The 20,288-nt window shown below is 40.8% G+C and overlaps 1 protein-coding gene across 1 annotated transcript in view; it reads left to right on the forward strand.

The window, feature by feature from the left end:
- The first annotated feature begins 8,047 nt into the window (after positions 1-8,047).
- The window catches only part of galnt16 (UDP-N-acetyl-alpha-D-galactosamine:polypeptide N-acetylgalactosaminyltransferase 16), a 38,649-nt gene continuing 26,408 nt past the window's right edge, over positions 8,048-20,288 (forward strand). The window contains exons 1-4 of the mRNA XM_005946918.3: positions 8,048-8,560; positions 15,456-15,637; positions 17,996-18,094; positions 18,243-18,310. Of these exons, the coding sequence (XP_005946980.1) occupies positions 8,360-8,560; positions 15,456-15,637; positions 17,996-18,094; positions 18,243-18,310 (550 nt within the window). The 5' untranslated portion in view covers positions 8,048-8,359. The remainder of the gene's footprint in view (positions 8,561-15,455; positions 15,638-17,995; positions 18,095-18,242; positions 18,311-20,288) is intronic.

Below are 20,288 nucleotides of genomic sequence, written 5' to 3' on the forward strand. Positions count from 1 at the left end.
AAGTCCTTTCCCAGATAAGCCCATTATCCTCAGAGCCGGGGCACCGGAGAATACTCACACTGTAACTTGTCCTGCTAATGGACTTCCTAAACTGAGCCAAGCCAGCTGGAGTAACAGAATCACAACAGCCCGACTGCTCAGCAACGCCGTAAGTCTCACACACTAACAGTGAAGTCTGCCAACTGCTTTCTACATCGGGCCCTTGGATGGATCCTGATGACTTCCTCGTCTGGGCAGGGAGACAGGATCCAGCTTGAGAACAGGGCCCAAACCAGCAGAATATGTTTGGCTGATAGAAGCATCACTGGAGCATATGGAGAGCTCCGACATCATAGTACGCAGGTCCCCAGCGACTTTGAAAACAGCAGTGTCTGTGAGGCTGAGAGAAGCACTGAATAATTCAGTAATCTCCAAAATGTAGCTCTGTCTTTTTTTAAAAGTGTGTCTTCTGCATCCAGCAGCACCGTATTGTCCCGTTGGCCCCTAATAATCTACTGTAAAAATGAAGAGCGCTTATAACACCAGCGCTGGGATGGTGTCATGTCTTGGAATGCTGCAGCAGCGTGGGAATGGAAAAGATGTTCCAGTTGGAAGCTGTGTGCCCAGTTTAAACCAGTCCACATCTGCTTTACTTTCTTCGCAGCTGGCACAGAGAAAATACCTTCTTGGTTTTTTTGGAAGACTTGAATGTGTAGATATGACGAGTGATTTTAGGACCGTGGTGCACAGGCTTGTCTCAGATTTAAATATGTCAGTAACTTAATTGCTATTAAGTTTTGTACAGGCATTTTTATCCCCCCCATGGATAAACCCAACATGTTTTGACGCTGGCTTTCGTGTTTTAACTACCATTTGGTAGAGACATTTCTTTTTCAGACAAGACCTTTTAAAACCAGGTTATTAAAAGGTTTTGTGATTCCCAGCTTTAAAAAGTTTAAGCTTGTAATAAAATACCATATCGGCTGTTGGATTAATTAACATTTTCAGCCTCTGTCATCTACCATGGCTACTTCTTCGGTGAATCCCAAATGCACCCACCCTGCATACAAAATACTGACACTTACATTTTGGTGGTTGTAGAAGTGCTCTGCTGGCTCAAAGCACCATGGACTGGCTGCTAAACTACAGCAGGAGTTGAGTGGTGTACGATATGATTGTTAGCTTTATTGTGTTTCAAATATGTGTTTAGTTGGGGTGTAGCTCACATAACCTTTAAGTAATACAGTCTAACAACGTGTGCACATCAGGTCAGTGTACTTTCCTGCTCACAAGTCTCCGTATCCTGGAGCTCCACCCGTCTGATGTGACTTGCATTAAAGTAACACAAATGATGCTTTGTTCCATCAGACGTCACTGCTTGGAAAGTAGCTGCATCTGCTCTCATCGAATGGCTGATTAAGAAAACTGTTGTAAGGATAGTTGGTACGGTAGCAGAGGGACTCCATCATAAGGAAAGAAACTCTGAGCTGGGTGCTTTAGGGTTTTGGGTTTGATTTTCTGGGATATATACAGTCTATCTTGAGGTCAGGCATCTGTAGGCTTTAAGTCAGACTGCTGGGTTTCCTCAAACTCGAAAATCAAAGGTTTACTCTTCATCACTGAACTAAACTGATTTTAATTATCTTTTCCCATACTGGATTCTTATTATTACTCAACATTAATTTAAATGTTGAGTAAATGCAACACTGTCCACTGAAGCTCTCCATGTAGCTATCCTGCTGGACCTAAGACTGAAAAGAGAGAGCATGTTTCTCCCATACTGGCTTCTCTTCATTGGCTCCAGGTTAAATCCAGAATCAGTGTTAAAAGTCTTTCTCCTTACAAATAAGGTCTTGAATAATCAGGCATCATCTTATCTTGAAGACGTCATTTCACCCCAGTAGAGCACTTTGCTCTCAGACTGCTACCTTACTTGTGGTTAACAGAATAGTTAAAAGTAGAATGGTACCTCTTCTGCTGGAGGCTTCTTCCTGTTAAATGGGAGGTTTACCTTCCCACTTTTTCCAAGTGCTTGCTCATAGAGGGTCATTTGATTGTTGGGATTTTCTCTGTATTATTTCAGGGTCATTACCTTACAGTATAAAGCACAGTGAGGTGACTGCTGTTGTGATTTGGTGCTATAGAAATTAAACTGAATGTGGGGATAGGTTAATTGGATAATCAAAATTGTCACTAGGTGTGAATGTGCGAATGAAAGTGAGCGTGAATGGTTGTCTGTCCCTGTGTGTTGGCCCTGCGACAGACTGGCGACCTGTCCAGGGTGTACCCCGCCTCTTGCCCTATGACAGCTGGGATAGGCTCCAGCGCCCCCTGCGACCCTGAAAAGGATAAGCGGAAGCGAATGGATGGATGGATGGAAATGAACTGAAAACCGAAGAGTTAAACAAAACTGGAGCACCTGAAAGGCCTTGAGAGAAGAGCCGTTTGGAAGATGAAGCTCTTTATAGCAGATGGACTTTTAATTAACTGCTCAGACTTGAGACTTGAAATTCATTGTTCTTCTTTTTAACTTTCAGTCGAGAACAAGCTTTCAATCTCAAACTTGGGGCTGTGCAATCAGCTTAGCACAAAGACTAAAGAGTGGAAAACAGCTAGCCCAGCTGTGCTATATTTTTGAGCAGTTTTTCTAAATATTAACCAGCCAAACGCAAAATCTTATTATCAGTGAGCTTTAGAGGAACTATAAGGTGGATTCTGCAAGCTAAAAGCTCCTTTCAGCTGCTCGCTTATTCACAAAGGGTCAGCACACCACCCTTCCTGACATAATTCATAATAGTGTCTTCTCCATATCTCAAATCGGGGAACTTTTAATATCAGACAAATGTGTAAACCAAGGTGTGATTTGTTAAACGATTAACCTTACCTTTGTCCTTGAATAGAGCTGGGCTTGTTCTTTCTCTAACCGTTGCAGACTTTATGGCAAACTACACTTCACACGCATGGCTCGAGCTTTATATACAAGAGAAGGGAAACTGTGACTTTCTCCTTTCTCAGCAATAAAACAAATTAGTTCATTTCTCAGCTGAGTCTTGCTGTAAAACTACTGTCACTGAGACATGTATAATCCTGGAACCATTACCTTGTAAAGCCAGAAATTTTTGTCATTTAATTATTAGGTGTGCGCTCAGAGGTCTCGGAAGTATCTATGGATGTTTGAAGACTTTGCTGAATGCACAGTTAAGTCTGCAATCTTTCAGTTTTAGATACTCCTCTAAAGCCTAAAAGGAGTGCTTCTTATACTACCCTTCTATTTTTTTTTAAAAAATTGCTTAACATTTCCATGCTTGTAAGGGTGCTGGAGCTATCCCAGCTGTCATAGGGTGAGAGGTAAGGTGCACCCTAGACAGTTTGCCAGTTACTTTACGCTCACTATAGACAATTTAGAGTCACAGAGTAACCTAACATATATGTCTTTGGACTTGGAGAGGAAACAGAGAACCGAGAGTCGACAATATCCACACAAGAAGCTCCACCAGGCCATCAGGAGCAAACCAGTCACCCTCTTGGTCTGAGGTGAAAGTGCTAAACAAGACCTGCCACCCTGAGTTAGGCTTAAAAGATGCATTTTACGTGGCCTGGTGTAAAAATACTCCAGTTATACAGAGCAGACTCGGTAAAGTCCCCTCTGGCCTTCAGTGAAGCACCAGAAGCTGAAACCCTGCTCCATATGCATCAGGACAGATGCTCGCATAAATTCCTGCTTTGTCTTTGTGTTCTGACACTTTGTATTTGCATAATATATACACAAGCACAGACACACACATCACGCAAGATTAAACTTGTATTTCTTAGAGCTCGATGATCACCGGATACAGCCGAGAGGCAGTCGAGTGGGCTGAGTTTCCACTATTATTATAGAGGAATTCCATAGAGGCTTGTTTTTTGGTTTTTTTTTTTTTTTGGAGGGGGGGGGGGGGGGGGTGTCTGGCAAAGTGTGTTGAAATGCCGACAGTGTTTCTCACCGGAACTAAAAGTGCTGGTGACAGTCTGTAGCTGTGTTTGCAATAAACACACATACAGAACACACTGCAAAGTGTGATGCAAAATATGTTTTGTGTGACAACCATCATGCAATACTCTGTTAAACCTCCTCAAGGACAAAGAGGTCAGAGGTCATAATCGGTATGGAAACCTTCCAGCTAGTAGAGATTTTAGGAAACAGCAGAGTCCTTGCAGGCTTGATTGTGTTGTGGGAATGTGGAGCTTTGTCTTTCCAGACATCTCAGGAGAGACAATATTGACTTTAGCAGTAGGTTTGCTCTGCTGTCAGCCCCCCATGCAACCAGGGTTCCCTGTCTGCACCTTTAAAAGGCCTGTTAAGAGCTTGATTGCCAGGCCCCATGTAAGAAGAAAATTCCATGAGACGTTAGAGTGTGCGGTGTTCCCAGCTAAGCTGGCAGTACCAACACCTCACCATGGCTGCTGTGTGTGTTTATCTTCTTTTATCCTCTCCTTGTCTCAATGTGTAGAGACTTTTCCCTCCCTGCTTTGGGGTGTCACTGTCTTTCCCAAAGATAACTGTGACAGCAGAGCCGCGAGAGGCGCAGCCCTGTCTGTACGAATGAAGACAAATATCTCCCAGCCTTGAGCCAGATGTGGCTCTGACCCCTGTGACCTTCCCTTTCTATATACTCAGCCTGGATGCAGGGCAGAGCTCGCTGCCTGATGGGTCTCTCAGTGAAGGGATGGAAGAGAGGGAATAAATAATGAAAAAGACACTCGGAAGAAAATAAGGGGCCTATGATGGCTACTGGTTGAGACTGCTGCCAGTCTCTTACTGTATGCTGTAACTGGCTTCGTAGTGTAGCGGTTGGCATGTTTACAACCAAAAGATCCCCGGGGTGATCCTGGGAGAGACACAAATCCCTTCGGGGTTGCATCAGGAAGGGCATCCGGCGTGAAAACCAGACATGCGGAGCTGCCCACTGTGGTGACCCCTTGTGAATAAGGGAGCAGCCAAAAGTAGCTTTATGGGATTACTCAGTGACCTGCTGTTATTTTGTTATGATACGTCAACTTTAATTTGACCTTGCATGCTTTCTCTTCAATAACAACCAGGTTTGGGTTGCCAGGTTGCAAATCCTTTGTTTAGCATTTATCCTTTCATGATTGTGCATTTGTATATGATGATCTGTTGATAAATACTTAATAATTTGATTCAGCCTCACAGGAAAAAAGTTCTGGGTTTGATTCCACCTCCCGACTGAGGCCTTTCTGTTTGGTGTTTGCAAGCTTTCCCTGTGGCTGCCCTGGTATTCTGGCATCCACCCACGGTCCAAAGATACCTTATGTTAATTAGTGCAACCAACTGTCTGTGTTCCTCGTGGAATGACCATACACCATAGTGGTAAAGGGAGTTCTTTTTTTTTTTTTTTTTTTTTTACAAGCTCTCACCCACGCTTATAACTGATGCAAAAAGCATGTAATTAGCTTTTTAGAAATTTAAAGCCACAGGAGTTATAAACTCATTAGAAAGTGGTTCTATTAAACACCAGAAATAACAGAGAAAAGTAAGCCTGTTGGCATTTCTGAGCGTGCTTCATCACAAAATAATTGCTTGAATGCATCAGCAATTAAAAACATAACAGTGCACAGCTGCAGACGGGTTTGTGTTCCAGTTATTGATTTCATTTTGCTCCTCGTTGCCTTCCCTCCACCGTTGCTGGATCACATTTCTTTATCTTCTTCTGTCAAGGAAAACTCGGCATTCCTGATTCCCAATGTTGTAGCGGTGGGCCTAGCTTTGTGAGGACGTCGCACACATAGCATTTTCTGTTAGGTGGGGCTGGATGAGCTCATATTGTGGGCTGTTTTTTCTGTTTCTTGTAGCAGAGAGGGAATAAGATGAGAAATTTCAGCCTCCACAGCTCTGTTATGCCTCTGGGGTGTTATAGCGCTGCTCTGATTTCTTCTCTGGTGTCTGAGGCCGTTTAAAGGTTGTTACGGATTTTGGAGAGGGGTCCTCTCAGGCTAATGTATTCTGACTTTTTCGTACGCCTCTGATTTATTCGCACACAGAATATGTCATAGTTGCAAAGGTCATCTGTGCAAACCAAGAGTTAAATATTCATGCTGCTACAAAGTCTTCCTTTGTCTTCGTGATCGGTTTAGCTGCATTGCTTAATTTACTCGGCGAGAGCTGGAGGCTCCAAATTTAGAAGCGTTATTTAAAATGCATAGGTAGACTAATGAGCCTACCTGTGCAATGAGGAAAAATGTTGCAGCAGGTTTTATTTAGATTCAGCATGAAGCAGATGTTGTACTGAAGAAATTAAAAGGGTCAATATATTTAAGTGAATGAATTTTTTCTCATTATGTGTAGCTGGTTCGGTTCTGGTTTTATTTGGCCAGCATTTCATTTCAGTTTTGATTCATATCTCTGTGCATAAGAAACTAATCCAATTACATTTGCAAATTAAGAAATAAGAGAACCACTGTTGCTGGAATAGAAGAAGGTGACGTTTTTTTTTCATGCTTTGCACACCACAGATTAAACTACACTGACCTCCATTATAAATTGCAGGGACAAAACCTAATTATCTGCATGGTTGGACACCATGCTTGATCAATAAGTTGCCATTTGTCATGAGTGTTGGACCCATAAGAGACAGTGCAATCACACATACACAGCTAAATAGAGATATGTTTAAGATTGGACTCAAAACTTTCCTTTTTGATAAAGCTTAAACCAGGATTAAGTGACCCTGAACAATCAGTTAATTATGATGTCATAGGTTCAGGCTGCTGCAGGATGTCATATGACACACTGAGCACTTTTCAGTCGCTGTGTTTATATAGCAGCATGCCTCCTGTTAAAAGAGATTTTTTTCCTTCCCGTCGTCGCAAAGTGTTGGCTCACAGAGGATTGTTTAAGTGCAGGGATTTTCCTCAAATACAGTAGGGTCTTTATAGTATAAATCACTTTCAGGCGACTGTTGTTGGGAATTGGCCCTGTATAAATAAACCTGGATTGGACTGAAGTGATGCAAAGTGACGTGGAGACGGAGATGTGGAAAAAAGACAAAAACACAACTGCGGCTTCTCCTACAGCTCTTCCATCTTTGTTCTAAGCAATGCCCACCAGATGGTCATTTGCATGTGCTTCTCATCTGCTGAAAAATAGCAAGTAAAGGGGACCAGATGAAAACCCACTGCTTAACTATTGCTCAACCCCACTTTGTTATAATAAGAGTTTTGTTTTATCCTGAAAATGTCTGAATGGGAGATTTTAAAAGAGCACTGATTGGCCAAAGTCTCCTGTCATAAAAGCCTGAAAGCCCACTGAGGTAAAGCAGCCCAGTTCTCTCTCAGACTGCTGAATTATAATAAGCTGAAAGGTTATTATTGATTTTCCTCTTAAAACCCAACTTACCCCAGCTTTAAAAATCGGTTTATTGATTGGTAGATGAATTAAATAATGCAAATGAATTGCTCATTTGTAGGTTTTTATAAAACGAAACTTGCTGTTTTTCTTCGTTTTATAATACTATAAACAGAATAAGAAAAAGACATCCAAACATTTCTGTGAATGTGATGAGCATTTTCCCCCTATTAATTATTTTTGTATTGTAATAAAGACTCATAAACACATTTAGTTACAGCCCAACATTTCCTATTTCACCTCTGATTTTCTTCTTCAGGATGCTGAACCTCCAAAAATGCCTCGTGTTATTTAAACGAATCAACTTTAAAGGCTAAAAGTAAAATATTTGCCTCTAAAAACTACCTTCGGAAACTCGAAGCACAAAGACACAGCTCCTCAAATCTGTTCCAAATGCCGTTCTAAAGCATTGGGTGGAGGTCGACTTAGCTTCCCTACACCCTTAATGCTTTGGCTATTATACAAACAAGGGGAGCTGCTTTTGGGTTTAAAGGGAAAGAGGTGATGTTCATGTAGGTAAAACCAACCAGCGTTGCTTCAGTGACGCGCAAAGGGAGTAAAAACTAAAAGATCACCGCGAATTAAAGCTTGAAAGAGCCAGAAGTGAAGATCTCTCATCTGAGTCTTTCCTTTGTTTCCCCCAATGATCTGCACCCAAGCTTGCGTGTCAGCTGCTCGTCGTAGATTGGACGCGCTCTCCTCATCACAGCCAGCGGATGGATAACGCGTGAGCGTGCGTGAGCGCGCGAGTGTTTGAGAGTGGGGAGATGATATGACTCGGCGCTAGGACCGTGGCTCTGTCAGTGCGCAAATCCCAGCAGAGAGGCATCGCTCCGGTAGAAGCGGCTGTACGCGCAGAGACAGAGAGGCTGTCTGTCTGCGCTGCGGTTCGACCCATCACCGGCGTGGGAGGCTGTACCTTCCACGGCGCACGGACCTGAACCTGCCAGGCTGCGGAGCCCTCCGTATGGGCTCACCATGCGAAGGATACGGGCCAACGCCATCGCGATTCTGACCGTTGCATGGATCTTAGGGACGTTTTATTACCTGTGGCAGGACAACAAGCCCCAGTCGTCGCCGTCGTCCTCGGCTTCGCAGACTCGCGGCAGGGGCCACGGGCAGAAGGTGATCCCCGGTCGACTGGAGATTCACCGGGATGACAGGACCATCCCGCTGATAGTGAGTGAGCACGGCTGTGAGGGATAAAGAGGAAAGGGGGGATGAGAGCGGCTCTGTTGCTGGAGGCGCCGAGCTGCAGGAGAGTGTGTGCTGCATGTTGATGTGCATGTGTGTGCGCGAACCCAGGGATGATGAGGATGGAGGTGGAGGTGGTGCTGCACAGCTGTAAGTGTCACAGTTTGACTGGACGTGTAGGCTGCAGGCTTGAGCGCCGACTTCAACCTCGTCAGGTGCACGCAACCTGCAGAGCAATCTACAGCCTGCCGTGCAGCCCTATTTTGTTGCGTTTCCCCGCCTTTCTGAGCTGCACACCCGACGCCAGGGAACCTCAAGTACCCGTAAGAGGCTTTCCGTAAGTCTCGTGCGTCGTGCGCAAACGCCTAGTAAACCACATTATGCTGCGACCTTTCCCGGATTGCAAATGTGAGGTGAAAAACACGGACTCCCAGGTCGGGCATTCTGTCATTAAAGGGCCTGTTTCAGTCAGGTCATGTCTGTATTCGCCTGTTGTTGCCTGAGGGAAGGAGGAAAAATACCGAGACTGTAGGTGTGGTGGTCGTCAGGCTTGACTTTTAGTAGCCACCAGGTTGCAACACAGCCTACAGACACGATCTGAACAGTATAGAGCTGGAACTGGCTACATGCCAGCTCAGATTAGAATATCCAGTCTAGTCGGGCTGCAGGCTTTCTATTGCATTTAGTGTGAAGAGATACAAGACCTGTAGCTTGTGCTTTTAGTGCAGTGCAGAAAAATAATCTGGTATCCTGGGAATAACTGACAGGTCATTGACTCAATATAAATGACTAAAAGCTCCTTTTAATCTTGTCAGAAGGTGGAAAGGTTTTTGCTTAAACAATAAGAGATTATGTGTAAAATTTAAAGTAAAAGTGAATCTTAATAGAATATTTTTAGGGCAAAGGCATAACCAAGCACTTTCCCTCAGATATCTATGCCACTACCACCCAGTAAGCAAATATAAAAATCACTTAAGTGTGTGTATCCAGTTCAGTTTTAAGGAGACAGGGACTGATGTGGAAATACTGCACACTCGAGCCTCTTTCACAATTTACTAGACCAATAAAATTGCCTCAGATGTGGCTGGGGTTGTGTGCCAACATGTCAAAGCGTTTCACTCCAGCAGCAGCCAAATTGTTAAAGCGTTGTTCGCAGGATTTATTAATTCAGGGGCAAATACCAAGCAGTGGGGTTGTTGTGGCATCTATGCAGGCAGGCCCTCTGGAGCAGAAGAGAGGAAGCTGTGGTTTGCATTAGTGTGTGAGCACTGGCCAAGAGTATGGCGATGATCGGAGGATGCACACAAACAAATATGGAATCAGTTTAAAAAACCCTCAGTGTGACTGCAGTCAGAGGAGAGCGAGGTGTATCATGTCCCCGTCACAGTTTACAAGCTGATGCCATAAACTGCAAACTGCTGCTGAACCATAAACAGACCTCACTTCTAATCAGATTGTTCTTTGGTCTGTATGCTTTAGTTTTGAAAGTGAAGCCTTTACTGTTTGTAATCTTTGATTTGCTCAGCGGGGTCGTTCACCTTTATCACCAAACTGAGATTTTCTAGTTGTAGTTTGTCCTGGTAATCTGACCTGAAGCTCACAGGCTGCCAGCTCGGCACAGCAGGGTCCCACGGTTCAACAAGAGCAGGCTGGTACAGAGGAAGGCTTTCTTTCTTTCTTTCTTTCTTTCTTACAGACTTTCCAATTGTTTATTTTTTCCCTTCCTTTCTTTTCACTTTGTCTTTCCCTTTATTGCCCAATCTCTCCTCTCATTCTTTATTCTTTCCTTATTTCCTTTGTATCTTTATTTTATCTTCTTCATAAGTTATCTATTTTTTTCCACCATCTATCTATTTCTTTTTCATGTATTCCCTCCTTAACAATTTCTTTCTTTCCATCCTTCTTTCTTGTCATTCTCTCCTCCTTCCGTCCTCTTAGGCCTCTCTTTTTTGTCACTTATGTTCATTAAATGCTTTTGAATCACTAATACATCATCTTTGAAAGCTGTCGGCACTGTCTCCACTTTTTTCCTCCATATTTCTCCCACTGAGCCTCCAGTTTCCCAGAATTGCTTTTGTTTTGCTACAGTAACCAAGTGCACGAGCATTTTTCATCGTCTAATTTGATTTTAGAGTTCACACTAACTGACAGCCTCGCCGACCTGCACAGCTCCCCTCATATCATGTCATCGCAGAGCCACATCAGCCAATTACTTTGTCATTTTTCTTGCAACACGTGTCCCCCCTACTAATTTTTTTTTTTTTTGGTTACTAACATTATTAATGTATGATTTGATAATAAGAAGTTGTCAGTACCTGGAACCGGCTCAGACTGCTGGTCTGGGTGCCCAGACTTTTTTTTTTTTTGTCAAACATTATTTCTGACATACACTTCATGAGAGAACTGTGCTGTTAACAATCTCGTCTGAGCTAGGATTAACTACATATTCCATTACAGTGATGCATACATAACTTGAAGACTTTGTGAGAGTACAAAGCTCAACTAATGCTTTGTAGTTTGGCAACTTCCACTACACAAACACAAAAGCTTTTAAAACCCGGATAAACATTGCAAAAATAAGCAGCATTCCAAGAAAATGTTTTTTTTTCTTATTTATCAAGAGTTTTAACTCCAAAACCCATCTAATCTGCAAAGTGTGCGTGGTTTGTTTAAATTCGATTGCCTGTAGTATAAACCCTGTTCGATCCTGGTATGTCCTAAAGAAATGCAGAGCATATTTCTTTCCTGACTGACTTAACCCAAATAAGATGAAATGACTAAAGCAGAAACAGCTCTATAATTATTCCAAACTCATGTGTTCTTATAGAATCCTCGATAAGCCGACACCTACACTGGGATATAATTTCTAAATTTACCCACCCATCTTTCTCTGAAAAGAAAATTTGCATATCAATACACATTAGCTATATGGATGAAAGTGTTGGGCCACACCTCTTAGTCTTTGAACTCAGGTGTGTTCAGTCCCATTGCCACAGGCGTATAAATTTAAGCACGTAGCCTTTACAAACATTTGTGAAAGACTGGCTCGTTCTAAAGAGCTGACTGAGTCTGAGTGTGGTGCTGTCATACAAAACCACTGTTATAATAAGTCGGACTGTGAAATTTCTTTCTCCTAGATATTCCAAGATCAACTGTAAGTGGTATTATTACTAAAGGAGGCAGACCATGTAAAGTTGCAGAGCAGGGTCTAGGCCTAATATGTAGGTGGCTCATTGCTGTTGTTCACAGAGTGTTTATGGACGTATCTGTCTTGCTCGACCTGAAACTACCTTCCCCTGGCATTGTGTCTTTTCATTTTAAATGAATCCCTGTTAGATGTCAGTCTCCAAACGTATACCAAATGTGCAAGTCTGCTTTTTTAAATGACCAAAAATACTCTTTAGAGAAAAGAACCAGTTTTGCTGATGATGAAAACTAGCTTGACAGTAATAATAATAATTTCATTTACGTAGCACTTTTAAAAATACACAAAGTGCTTCACACATGGGGTGAAATAAAATATATTCAAATTAGTACACACACCTACATAGATGTTCTGTGGACTCATCTGTTACCACAGCCACAGCAGGGCTGCGTCTCCGGGCAGTCAGGCAGATTGCACTTGTATGTGACTTGTTGAGTCTTTTAACTCAGCCTGAAAGAGCGGACATGTGTTCATCTTCCAGACTAAGCCCATGTTTAATTCAGTGGACCGAGCCTCAAAGCGCCTTCTGTTATTTATATCTTAATATCCTCTCTGTACCATTTTTTGTAGCTTTTAATATTTAGTCATGATGATATTTACAGATAACCAAGGGATTTTGGAAAGAAATCAGAACAACGCGAAGATAAAAAACAGTCAAAATATCACGTTATGGTAGAAGAACTTAACATAATAATGAATTTCACATGCAACATATACTTATTAAGCTATCCCACTTGTTTTGCAGATTTTCTAGTCCATGGCCTGACTCTGTTATCTCAGGCTTGGCTCCAGCCTGAAAAGATAAATTAATAGCAGTGATAAATATAGGCCCGTAGCCCCGATTGTGTCCCCTCCGAGATGATTTAGAGACTGCTAATGGACAGTTTGTTTACATTCACAAATGATAACAGTTTGGGCCTTAGTACCTTAGCTCTAAAAAGCCAGAACTGTTCTTGTTTAAAATGATTGTAAATTTACCAGAATCTGCTGAATGAGCATAATTCAAAACAAATCAAGTGTGTGATCATGTATGAGTTGTATAGTTTTAATGTTTTATTTGGGAACAGAATGGTGTGTATGTGTAAGTTTGGTGATGGAGTTTTTATTATGAATGAACGATGAATTTTTATGAATTATTATGTCTATTTTTTTATGCTTAAGGACAACAGATGGAAATTAGCCCTTGGCTATAATCTGGTATGTTTACATTCATGTAATTTTTTTTTTTTACATTTATGTTCATTAACATGCACTATCCTAAATAAATAAATAAATAAATAAATAAATAAATTATCACACCTCTATATTTTCATCTAAATGAATCTGGTATACTTAATCAACCTTGATTAAATTATATGAAAAACACATCTAATTTCAGTTTAAATGTCATTCAGTTGGGTATTTTATTGGATTTATGTTTGGTTTTTGTCATCCTGGAAAAATTGATTTCAATTTGCTCAACATCAATCAAATACGTAAAAATAAATAATAGCTAAATAAATTCTCATGTATTTCTCTGTGTAACAAGCATCAGGTTACAGGGCTAGAAAATGTTACAATAACAGCCAAAGAAATTTAAATTTAAATTTTTCTGTAATTGGCTGCAGTTAATCTGGTTTGCCAATCGATCGAGCCAAACAGATTAGATTTGTTGAAGCTGTTACTGTTTCAAAGCTAAAGCTGCCGGGCTTTGTTTGGTGTTTTCCTCAAATACTCCTGCCATCTGTAAATGGCTTCTGAAATTAGGATTAGGATTAATCCTGTTTTGCATACAGACGAGTAATTTTATTAGAAATCTATCTACATCTAATTAGCAAGTAGATGTAAAAAAGATAGAAAATTATATGTCCTTATCAGTGAAATGTATTTACATAGAGTGAGTTCAAACAGCTTGGTTATCACTTTAATGATCAATTGATTGAAGTGGATTTCATTAAATTTTGTACTCAGTTCATGATTACAGCTTTCAATTTGGTATATACAAGAGAATGAGACTTAGTATTTTACGTATTTTTGATTTTTGTTTTTCTTTTGTAGAAAAAACATCATAACTCAGCAATTCTCTGAAAGATAAAAAAATGACTATCATATAAAATATAATGAGTAAACTTATAGACTAGAATTTAGACCTATTTTATATATTATGTAAGCTGTAATGTCTAAACGTTGCAAATTCAGGCAGCATTTTGCTGTTATTTCAATAACATAAACCCGTATTTTGTGCTGATCTATCAGAAATATGCTGTCACCACTGTATGCACTTGTCAAAATAAATTAGTGTAGTTTTTAAAGAAATTCCAAGAAGTCTAAAGAGCTCAAGTTCATGAGCTAATGTATGTACTAGCTGCTAGCTGGCCCAATTTAATCCCACATGCACAGATTCCTCCACCAGGCATTAAGTGACATTAGCATTGATTCTGAATAATGTCAGCGTGATTATTTTCACCTGCTGGATGCAATTTGTTTAGTTTGTTTCATGTTGCTGATGTAATAAGGCTGCTGCTCCTCGAATTCCCACCATTAACCACCAAATAAAAACCAAAACAATGAGCTAAAAGGCGGTAAACTGAACAGTCAGATTTTGAGCTTTATCATCACCTGGTCCACTGTTGAAAAATATACATTACAGCCTTAAAACTAGAGGTCTCGCTGCTATAGTAAGTGTGCCCTTCAGCTGGCTTTCTCTCTAGCTGTGCAGCGCAGATATATTTGAGCATGAATCCTTGAGGCTTGCGGGGTCATACTGCTCCTCTGGGGTGACTGAAAATGAGGTCAGTCTTACCTGAACCTCTTCAGGAGCTTTCTCTAAATCCCCCTGCTTACACCGACCTTTAATAAAGCGGCGCAGTACAAAACCGCTGCCTTTCTGTCTCTGTCCATTTTGTCGTTGCATCTCTAATGAGGGCTGCTCTCAGCTCCCTTTATGTATTCATCAGCTATTTTAACCTCCCACTCACCCAGGCTGCCAGAGAGTGTTAAAGCTCCTTGCGGGGAAAAACCATTAATTACTGAGGATTTATAGACTATGTATTCCGATTTGATGAGTGCCCATCCCGTTTTGCCCTGTTAGCACTGACACGATGACCTGAATAAGAAAATAGCATTTACATTTTAATCACTTGGCTCGTACTTTTCTTCACATTGGATTAAAAGTTAAAGCAATTTATTTATTTTTTAAATTATGGCAGGAAATATACCAGAGATTGCCAAGAGGGTTTTTGGGGGGATGTCCCTGAACAGATATTACAAAGTCACATTTAAAAAAAACAAGATTGTGAGATGTTTAGTTAGCAGAGTGTAAGGGCTTACAAATATCAGATGAGCTGTTTTTAATCTTCAGAGATGTCAGAGTTGTTTTTTCTCTTATCTTGAGGAGGATACTGGATCCCAAATTATTCCCAAAGGCAGATTGGTGTCTTGTAGAGTTTGTTAAGACAGACAGTTCCCTTTGTGTGTCACTTTCACAGGAATTATAGGTGCTGATTGTTGATAAAAGGCACTGAGCGAGTGGAGTGTTGACAGTCAAAATCACCTGTGTATGCCTGAGTGACAGCAAGAGAGTTTTGTGTGTGTATATAATTTAAATCACACTCGTGCACACTTTTGAGTATCAGTCATTCACAACAATCCTTGTTTTTCTTAGCATTTGAATCCAGCTTTCATCATTTTGTGCAGGTGACCCAGCCCCCTCGGGCCGAGCAGCAGGGCCAGCTGCTGGGCAGCTTCGATGAGAAGGCTTACTTAGCAGCAAAGCAGCTGAAACCAGGCGACGACCCGTACAAGGACCATGCCTTCAACTTGCAGGAGAGCGACCGGCTGGGCAGCGAGCGAGCCATACGAGACACTCGACACTACAGGTGAGCGGGGTTAGTCCAGGTACTGTCTGCCTCCTCTGATCTGCACAAGTGGATCGGGGACTAATCTTGTATGAGCTGTGCAAAAGATCTGTCTAATAAGCTGATTTGATGTTGGGAGTTCGTCGTCAGACGTGCAGCGTTTAACGTAAACTGCTGTGATTCAGATCATGACGTGAACTTAAACCTTTTTTTGGCAAAAAAGAAAAGAAAAGAAAGAAAGATCAGATTTATTGTTTTGCTGAAGACATTGGACCTTGTGTTGAAACTTTTTGCCTTCTGCTGTGTTAAAGATCAAAAGATCAAGAATGAATCTTCCAACACATTTTCTTTGCTTAGTTTAGAGGCCTTGGGTTTTAGTGCACTCAGTAACTTAGAATGTTTCGAATTTCTTTTTAAAGTGGAGTGGTCACTACAAGCACTGCTACAAAAGCAGGTCATACAGGTTTGCATTTTAACTCGCGGCTCTAAGGAACCTTTTTCTCAGTGTGCATAATGTCTCCTCCAGTTTTCGTTTGCAGCGTCATGTTTAAAGATACAATTTGAGTTGAAGTAAAACAAAGCTTTAGTTTTTCTCAGAAGATATTTTCCCTCTTTTGAGTTTTGTTTTTTATCCAGATTGCTCTAAAATCCACTTATCCGTGATTGTTGGGCTTCTTCTATAACTGGAAAATGCAGCTAAATGGCTGCCAACTGAAAGTTCTTTTTTTATTCAACCTTTATTTATGCAGAGCAGGTTGCTCCTTTTTAAAGCCGCGTTCTGTTCACTGTTACGCTGAGGCATAAAATTGCAGGAAACAACACAAGCGGGTCATAAACAGAAGAGGACAATAGGCAATAAACAAAGTGTGAGCTCGGCTGAAAGCAGGTAAAAGGTTATTATACATGCATATGTATAATTATATAATATATAATTAAACAAGTGATTCTCCTGTTAAATTACAGTAAACTCGTGAAAGCTAGTTTCACTGGATGAAACTGCTGTTTAGAGTGTTGGTGGAGAAAATATAACCTCTAAACAGTATGAGCTGTATAGTATAATACTGCCAGCTGTTTATTTACCAACAATTAGCTTATTATTTAAAATATTTTTTCAGTATTTTAGATACATATCTTTAAAGATGCACTTCTTATGTTGAACAGGTTCTTGGTTTTCTATGTGAGCAGACAGTCTTTACCCACCTACTGTTTAAACCTTTGTTAGAAAGGGACAGCCGGCCTAAGAGGCTTTGACCTGTGAAATCATGTAAAATCCTACTAAAGTGGAGAAATTCACTCAAAACGTCTATTTTAACTATGAAAAAATTCAAGCTTTTGTCTCTGCCCTCCATACTTCTTGTGATTTCAGAAATTCTGCTGTATTCAACGTTTAAAAAACACTAAAAATAATCACTGGCCAGAGAATTTCCTTTGAGAATAATCCCTACAGGAGTCTTGATCACGATGGCTAAATAGTGCTAAATAAAACCCAAGTGCTGTTCTTGTCCCACAAACACTGCGAACCACAGCATAAGTGGAATAGAAAATCTTCACACTTCCAAATTTAAATATTTGAATATGACATATGGATATTCCAGTGAGTCTCTGACCACTCTCACGGGTTGCTAAGGTATTTTAGCCCTCGTTTTAAATTTCTATACGTTGACAGCATGCTACAAGAAGGTAATAGGACTTGATGATACATTGTGACAGCTTTTACAGCACATCACTGTACAAACCAATGAATGTTTTCGAAAGTCATTGGTGCAAACTGTTTTTACCTCAGAGGGTTCTCACGAGGATTGTAACATTTGAGAACATCCAAACTATTTTTTTAAAAATGTTTCATTTTATTTCTGATAATGGTTCCGCATGCTATCATTTTCCCAGTTTAATTTTCTGTTCCTATTATATTGATTTCTTTTTCATTACAAAATTACATCAAAGTCTCATATGTAATTATATCAAATGGCAGCACGTCTAATATGTGAACATACCCGTACGACTTACTAATTAAACAAACGCTGCAATCGTGCAGTGATTGTTAATCTTGTAATAATGACTCCTTAGTGAATGTATATTGTTGCCTTTATTTTCCTGTTTCGTTGTGGTGTATGATATTTGAATTTCATACCTTATAACCTAGGCTCAATGCGCCCAGCAACAGGTAGCAGATTAAAACTGAGGGTCAGATATCTGTGCGAATGTTGCTGGGCAACTGGATATTTCTATGTCACTACAGCAACAATGCAGAGACGACTCTGCGGGGCAGCTCGGCCAATCGCATGTGTCTGAAACTGTGTCCAGCATGTGTGTGCGTGAATACAAGACGTCCAGGTTTGTATGAGTTACCACGTGTGACCTTCTCACCCCTCCGTGCAGGTGTGCAGCTCTGACTTATGACACAGACCTTCCCTCCACAAGTATCGTCATAACCTTTCACAACGAGGCCCGCTCTACTCTTCTTCGCACCATTAAAAGGTAATGACGCAAGTGGCCAAATTAGACAGGAGAAATGACACCAACTTGTGTGCTTGCTCTAATCTTCTTCTATCACAGCACAAATTTCCCTGCCATGGGATCAAGTCTTAGCTTATCTTATCTTATCTTATTTTCTTTTCCCGCTCAGTGTCCTGATGCGAAGTCCGCCATCATTGATTCAAGAAATAATCCTGATAGATGACTTCAGCTCTGACCGTGAGTTTTGTTCTTTTTGTATCTGAACTGCTGCTCAGAAAGGCTTCAGATGAATGCTGAATAGATGTTGCTCTGTGCCTTTTGTATGTACAAAATAGAAAACTGTTAAAAAAGTATGTTAATTCTGAGTTTACGGCTTGTTTCTGCTGTCTCCATGGCAACCCCCACCCACCTACCCCAAAAAAGAAAACTGTAAAAAAATAATTTGAAGCAAACAAAACAAAGAAACTGAAAATGGAAATAAATATTAATAAAATATGAAAGCTAAATTTGCTCAAAGATTCTGTACTGTGCTTGTTTCTGAGAACTTAGATTTTATATTTGGACTAATGGTGCACATTATTATTTCGATTTTTCTTAATTTATTCATTTACTTGTTTATGTGGAGTAACTTTGAAGCTACTTTCACGGAAACACTGACCGGCATGAATTATAATTCTATAGTTCGCCTTCCCTGTGAAAGCTGCTGTGAAAAACGTTTCAAGACATGCAAACACAGTCAGACGTTGTAAAATCTGACTGCATAATACAGTGTTTTTGCTTTGGTAGCCTCAGGGGTTGCCGTGCAGAGTGTCCATAAAAAGTGAGGAAACTGGACAAGTGGAGGACAAAAGGCCTGCAAAGACCTGACGTAGCACACAAGAGATGCATCAGGCCCTTCATCTGATCGTCTACTGTCTCAGTGGGAACCTGGTTTTCAAAATAAAGGAAAACAAGGAGAAAAAGCTGAGATGTACCAAATTGTATAATACTTGAACTGTAAATCAGTGTTAGTAGGTCTGAATTAATTCAAATGATTTTGGTTCAAATCATCAATATGTACAGAGGACGTCAGGAGAGATTACAGAAGGAAGACAGTGTAAAGTAAATGGTAAACTTTAAATGGACTAGTTCTTATATTCCCTTTTTTTTTTACTTTTCCTTCTTATATTTCTAAAATCCTGACTTTGATGCCGGAAGGCAGTTAAGCATGTATCAGCGTGTGTGATGAAAATACCAACCAGTCGGGAATCCAAATTACTGGAAAATTGTAGGAGGGAATAATTTCAGAAGAAACGAGCGGCCTTTTAGGTTTGTAATGCTCACAGGAAATCAGAAACTTAATGACAGGTGGCTGCTTTTTATATGTCTGAGGCAAATATGAAAAAATGTGAACGTAAACAACAGCTGTAGCAGAAGTGAGCTGGAGAAACACACGAGTAACAGCCTGGAAAGAGAACTAGCAGAATCAGTTTAATTCATTCATTTTGAAAATTTTGAGTTGAGTTGGTTTAATATCACCGTAAAAAGTGGCTGATGTGGTTTATGTGGCTGTGGAATTATCGGATAACCACACTTTAGTAATTATTCCCCTTTGTCAGCATCGGGCTGAGAAGTTTCATGAGCTCATGTCGCCAGTGCCTTCTGTAATTACCACCACATGGATCCTCTGTCTGTGGGAACAGCACGGCGACCTATATCCACGGTGTACTAACACCCTCACACGTGCATTCGTACTCGGAGGTGTCAAAGCTGGCCAGACATCTAAACAGTAGTGTCTCAGTGGCAGGAGCAGCGGGAGCTCTGTAGCCCACTAATGCCTCATTTATCCCTCGTCTCCTGCTGCCAGTCTACCTGCACCTTGGCTGTACCAGCAGGGTTCACAGTGAACAAAGGGTTCTTAAGCTACACTCTTAATCTCTTCCCTGTTTTGGATTTTAATTCCCAGTATTAATTATCATGTGAACCAGTCTCAAACACACTTTGGTTCCAGTTTGTGGCTTTTAGTTTCGACTCAGTCTGACTGTGAACCAGTGAGCCTCCAATTAGCTGACTTCTCCAGTTGCTGCGCTCTAATGGGTGCCATTGTTACCAGTTTCAGACAATTAACACAACAGCTGCTACAGTTTTGAAACAGGAAGGTCCACAGCATGCTTTGTTCCTCAAATATTGTTAGTTTTATTTGTTTTACTTCTGTGAGATAGTAAAGGAGATTTTT

Source organism: Haplochromis burtoni, unplaced genomic scaffold (genome assembly GCF_018398535.1).
Source record: "Haplochromis burtoni strain Fernald_Lab_line unplaced genomic scaffold, NCSU_Asbu1 Contig_393, whole genome shotgun sequence".
NCBI classification, from domain to species: Eukaryota; Metazoa; Chordata; class Actinopteri; order Cichliformes; family Cichlidae; genus Haplochromis; species Haplochromis burtoni.